General features: G+C 39.7%; 1 protein-coding gene across 1 annotated transcript in view; it reads left to right on the forward strand.

Moving 5' to 3' along the window:
* LOC122946194 (tyrosine-protein kinase receptor UFO-like) overlaps nt 1-5,969 on the forward strand; it is a 78,006-nt gene extending 72,037 nt beyond the window's left edge. The window contains exons 19-20 of the mRNA XM_044305631.1: nt 473-609; nt 3,517-5,969. Of these exons, the coding sequence (XP_044161566.1) occupies nt 473-609; nt 3,517-3,928 (549 nt within the window). The 3' untranslated portion in view covers nt 3,929-5,969. The remainder of the gene's footprint in view (nt 1-472; nt 610-3,516) is intronic.
* The last annotated feature ends 511 nt before the right edge of the window (nt 5,970-6,480 follow it).

Here is a 6,480-nt window from a genome sequence, read left to right on the forward strand (position 1 = left end):
CTGTTTGCACTAGACCTCCAGTTCCTGCGCATACGGAGTCAAGAGTGCTGCTGCAGCCAATGACTGGCCTCAACAGTGACGTGTCCTGAGGTGGCATTAACATGGCACCAGGAGGCCAGTCATTGCCTACAGTGGTGCACATGAGGATGTCCATGTGGAAGTTAATGAAGGAGGGGGCAGGAAGTCTAGTGAAGACAGCCCAGGAACCACAGAACCAAAGCACCTTTCCTCCTCAGGATTCAACATGTTTATGCAATACATAGACTACTTATTTCTATGTGAACTGTGTAATGCCTTATTTCACCTGTGGGGGCACTGAAGGGAAATTGAACACCTCAACTGATTACAACTGATTCCTGAAGGTCCCAGCAGTGGGACTATGCAAGATCAGTTAATTGTGAGGGGAACCTTTTAGGGAAAAAAAAGAATGATCCAAAGTTGCACAGAGTGACTAATATTCTTCTTCTGCCAGTGGTCTTTTGGAGTCACCATGTGGGAAATTGCAACACGGGGCCAAACGCCATATCCTGGGGTGGAAAACAGTGAAATCTATGACTACTTGAGACAAGGGAATCGGCTAAAACAGCCACCAGATTGTCTTGATGGATTGTAAGTATTGTTGTTTATTGATGTCATGTAACTTGTACTAGAGACTGAAATGTCGGGAATGTGTCAGAAAATGACATTTTGTCTAAACGGAACATATATTTTTAAGATTTTTTTTGTGATGTTATTGGTAATTTACCATGTCACTATCTAAATTTTAAAAAAATCGAAAATCTTATAATCCTGCAGTCACTACTTGCCGCTAGACCTAATAATATACCAACAGTTCCTGTTCTGGAGAGATCACTTTTCAGTAGTCCTCTCATTATTATCACAGGCAGGATTACAATGACTGAGATATGACCTCTGTACAGAAAACACAGTATTCGCCATTGACAGTAGATGATGGTCATAGTTTATCTACTCACCCTCCCTCCATAATGACCTACTTACAGGTCACAGAGAATAACTAAAAACTCTAAAACTCTCCTACAGAAGTCAATGAGTCAACTCCTGTCCACTGTGCCTGGGGTCCACGTGACTGAGGAACAGCACATCTCAAAATGCTATAAGAAGCAGCTCAGGCAAGATGGTCACCACCACCAAAATCATGTATGGGACAAAATAAAAACAGAAAAAAAAGTAATATATATCTGGGAGGAATCACAAAATATTTGGATTAGTTGGAAACCAAAGTCTTTTTGGAAATTCGTAACAAATTTCATCTAGAGATCAATACATGTATAATGGCCACTACTTTAAAAGGGTTTTCTGGGATTTTACTGGATAGGTCATCAGTATATGCCAAGTGCCACTGCCTTCGCAAACAGCTGATCGGTCAGAGTCCCGGGTGTCGGACCACCACCGATCAGATACTGATGACCTGTTCTGAAGATAGGTAGGTCATCAGTAGTAAAATCTCGGAAAACCCCTTTAAGGCTCCAAGCACACACCCATATTTATGATCTGTGGAACATGGATGGCAATCAATTCTATTAGTCCATACTGTATTTCATGAGCCTCTGACTTTGCACGTAGACATACAGAGTTTTTTATCGTGAATTTGATTGCATTATTGGAGTAAACTCATCTTTAGTTCAAGATTTGTCCATTTTACTCAAAAAGTTGTAATAGTGTGGATTTAGCCATTATATATATATTGGTACATTCTGCCTTTAGACCTGACTGTAGGTTCCACAGGATAATCAGATACCAAATTTTTCTTTCTTTTTATTAGTACACATCATTTTTAATAATGCAAATTCTAAAGATTTTACTTTTTTCGTGAAATAAAAAAATAAATAAAATTTTTATGTATTGCTATCCAACTATGAGTTTCCCTCACATGTTAACTTCCCGTAGGCATAATCATTAACTTGCCTCAAATCCCTGGTTGCCGTCCACCTTGGTTATGAACCAGAACGGGAAATTATTTCATTCCTGATCTGAAAGACGTTAAGCCACATCCTGTTGCTCAAACCTTCTAGGACATCTGACAAGAGATTCCCGACAGAAGCTTTTGAAGTCCAAACCACATGATCTATGAAGGAATGTGAATGTGTTGGTGTGCCACAATTTAGCCCATTATGATTCTCCCAAAGTAACAAAAATATACCAAAAAAGTTAAAATTTTTGTATTGTAAAGACAGCACTTAGAATATAAATCACCAGAATGTAGGAGGAACTTATCATGAGGAGAATATTTCAAATCAGTCTTGATGGAGTCTATAATTGGGTACTTTATGCCACATTTATGAAATGTTTCATGTGGTTTAATAAATTTGTCTAATTCTTGAACCTAACACTTTAGTCTAGAAAAACTACTCCAGTTTTTCTACTCTACCCTCCTACTGGAGTGAGATTCAGGCCTACTTTCCTACCCATATTTCAAAACTGGAGTGAATGGTATAAAAATGATAAAAGTCACAAAGGTTTTGTGCAAGTGAGTCCAAAAAGCCCAAAAAGCCACATTTTGTGACTTTTTGAAGCCAGAATTCTGGAGTGAAGACCTGATAAATCAGGGTCCAAGTGCGTTACTGATCATGAACAAGCAGGGAATGTAGGGAGATGCAAAGCAAATAGACTTTTCCCAACTCACCTTTTTTTGACTAGGGGTTATCTAGAGCATTATCATCCTTAGGGCTCATTCACACGACCGTGCTGTTTTTTGTGGTCCACAAATTGTGGATCCGCAAAACACAGATGGCGCCCGTGTGCTTTCCGCAATTTGCAGAACGGAACAGGAGGCCTATTATAGAAATGCACATTCTTGTCAATAGGACAGGACTCAAAATTGTTGCGGGGCCACGGAACGGAGCAACGGATGCGGACAGCACACAGAGTGCTGTCCGCATCTTTTGCAGACCCATTAAAATGAATGGTTCCATATACGGACCGTATGTGGAACGCAGAAAACGGCCCATATACGGAATACAAAATACGTTCGTGTGAACGAGCCCTTAAGATGGACCATCAGTGCTTGCTAGGTGCAGGGTCTAAAGGTGGATTTACACGTCCGATTTTCAGACAGATTATGGGAAAAAACATTCCTGCAAACTCTCGTTCCTGACAATCTGCTCATCTAAATGGTCTTCAACAACCATAAAGCAGGGACTATTAATGCCATTTTGGTGTGCATATGCATTTTTACGCTCTTCGAATGTGTCTAGTAAAAATAAAAAATAAAAAATAAAAACTATGAAGAAGAAAATCCCTTTATTGTCCCTCGGTGGAGAAAATTTTGGCATAACAGCAGCAATCAAATTCACAACAGGAGCAAAAATAAGAGTAATTAGAAATTAAAGAGTAAAAATACAAGAAAAACATAACGCAGGAACCCAGGTTCTTCTTTGTTTATGATTGAAGCTCAGTCATTGCTATGTTGCAATTTTAAATTATTTTTATGTCCTTTTCACTTTCTAAATTACCTTCAAGTTTTTTGATGATCAGCAATCTCTTTCTTCTTTCTAGGTATGAGTTGATGGCTAGTTGTTGGCAGCTAAATTCCAAGGATCGGCCAACTTTTGAAACCCTCCATAGAGAACTGGAGAAAATTCTTAAGAATTTACCTCCAGCCAAAGACCCTGAAGAAATTCTCTATGTCAACATGGAAAAGCCCCTTTCCTCTTCTTTAAGTGATGATGGTGAACTTGGAGCTGTGGGTGGTTTGGATACCAAGGATTTTGGTGATGACCTATTCTTAAAAGCCACTTCTGTCACAGCCGAGGTTCATCAGCCCGAGAACACCAACCGCTACGTGATGTGTCCCAGTCGTGAAGCCACAAGACTCCTCACAAATGTATCCACAGAACATGCACAGTACAGTTCTGCTTTAGAGGAAGGAACTTTGGAAGAGCTCTTAGCTGGACAAGGGTCCAGATAATAAGCACACAATACATGTCTCTTAAAGAGTTTTCCAAGAGTCTTGCCTTAGATGAAATACTACCTTCTTAAAGAACTCTTCTGGGCATTCCTTTTCTACAGTATACTAAGGCAATGCCCAAACAAAACATTTTCTTGGTCTTCCACCTTTCCAATACTTCCAGTGGGAATGACCAAAAACTGGTTAAAAGAAGATGATACCTGAGATTTTCAGGCAACTTTTGAAGAATGGATAGACAGTCATGACAGAACAACCTTGACAATGGTTTCACAAGCCATTTATATTATTGTACAATTGACTATGTAAAAATTTGTAAAGAAACTCAGAGAATCCCAATAATACATGAATTCAACATACGATGAAATATTAGTGGGTTGAGATGGATGATTTACACTTCTAAAGATGTTCCAGGGCACAAATAATGCATAAAGTCATTTTCTCGTGCTTGATGGTTTCACCACTTTCTCTAAAATCGACTGTTCCATGCTATAGTCAGAGGGAAATTTAATGAAAAAATGATTACATGGACAAAAATATTTCTTGATTTTGTATTTTTAAGAATTACAAGAGTGTGGAAGAGTCAGACCACACCTATTTACAGTATTTGTTCTCCATGTATCTATCTACTATCATGGGTGATAATATGCAGAACATAAGGGTAATGTGTATATTTTTCCATGTATCTATCAGTTTTTACTTTGCTTCTGTAGAACCACTAATGTTTATGGGCAGATGAGTGGTTTTAGGTAGCCCTAAAGGGTTGCCCTGTGGACTATATCTATAAATGGACAGCAAGCAGGGAACCAGGGAATCCCAAATGAAATCTCACAACTGGTTGGTTACAGTCTACCACACCATGGCATTGAGTAAAGGATCACCTGTGTAGTGCAAACAGAGTTATATTTGTGGTCTTTGTCGTACCGCTTCTCAGCCAATGCTCAAGGGATGGGTGCGAACCTGCGCCGCCTGAGAACTGTCCTCCGCCCATCTAATAGAGATATGGATAGGTCATCAGTATGCTGATGCTGGAAACCCACTTTGAAGGGGCTGCGCTTCAATATGACACACAACTTGTGGACAGGCGTAGCACTGTTTTTGAAAAAAGCATCCATGTTTCTCTAATCAACCGCAACCGCTTTAACATCTAACATCTCATATAGTCTTATCTGTGTCATCTTTCCTCAAGGTACCAGGACAAAGTCACAAAATAGGAGTAAATGCAAAATATTACTTATTCCCTTAATTCCATCCTTGCAAATCTACTGACTTTCCTTTAGGAGACCAACTGTGTATCGAGACTTACTGGCAATGCTTCATGGGAAAAGAGGTATCTCCCAGAGAAAGACAACCATCTCACTAGTGCCACCTTTTGTGGCTCCCTGTGTCAAAGTCCAAGTTTTTAACAAGCTTTGGAACTTGACACAAGAAAATAGGACAAATGGCTTGGCTATTTCCCCTTGTCATGTTCCTAGGCTTGTTAAAAAGATAAGACTTTGACTCACAGGGAGCTACTATCAAAATGTGGCACTAATGGGGTGGTTCTTTTTTCTTGGAGATACCTCTTTGTATGTCATTTTACAATGATAAGTGAAAACAGATGAACGTCGCCAATAGGCCAACAAGTGAAATCCCTTTTGCAGGTTCTCATAACTGATATATAAAACAATAAAAGTTAAGATACTTAAATATAGATCTCTAGTTCAGCCTCTGTTATCTTATACAAGGAAAGTATGGTTCCTACGAGTTGACGGATTCCTAGGGATTAATGTTAGCGGCTTTAAACCCCTTTGCACAGACCTTATATGGCAGGACACAGAGTCTGCTTACCCACATACCATGTTTCATTGTTACCAGTGTCTTTTTATATGGTAGAGAGGCCTTTGTGTCCACTTAGGCACCAAGACCTAGGTTTGACTGCTACCTCCTTTAGGGTACTTTCACACTAGCGTTTTTCTTTTCCGGCACTGAGTTCCGTCCTACGGGCTCAATACCGGGAAATAACTAATCAGATTTATCCCCATGCATTCTGAACGGAGAGAAATCCATTCAGGATGCATCAGGATGTCTTCAGTTCCGTCACTGAACGGCGTTTTGGACGGAGGAAATACTGCAGCATGCTGCGGTATTATCTCCGTCCAAAATTCCGGATCAGTTGCCGGATTCAGCATTAATTTACATTGAAATGTATTAGTGCCGGATACGGTATTAAAAATACTGCAATGCCGGATTGTCCGGTAAAAATGTGAAAAAAAATATAGAACTGATCCATTTCTCCGGATGACGGATCCGTTCTTGCAATGCTGTCCGTTTGCATGCAGATTGCCGGATCACTCTGCCGCAAGTGTGAAAGTAGCCTTAGCTATGTGCCTATAAAAATAGCTTGTTCCATAATTTGGGCATAGTTGTTTATGGGTAAGATATTCCTTGCCAATAGGAATGACATGCACAACCAGCATCTGCTTCCAGGTAACTACAGTATGTTATTTACTAGCGTTGCCTTTAGGTGCACATATTTCTAAAAACATTATATTTTTTGTGACTTTGGCCTCTGT

Source organism: Bufo gargarizans, chromosome 9, assembly GCF_014858855.1.
Source record: "Bufo gargarizans isolate SCDJY-AF-19 chromosome 9, ASM1485885v1, whole genome shotgun sequence".
Taxonomy (NCBI): domain Eukaryota; kingdom Metazoa; phylum Chordata; class Amphibia; order Anura; family Bufonidae; genus Bufo; species Bufo gargarizans.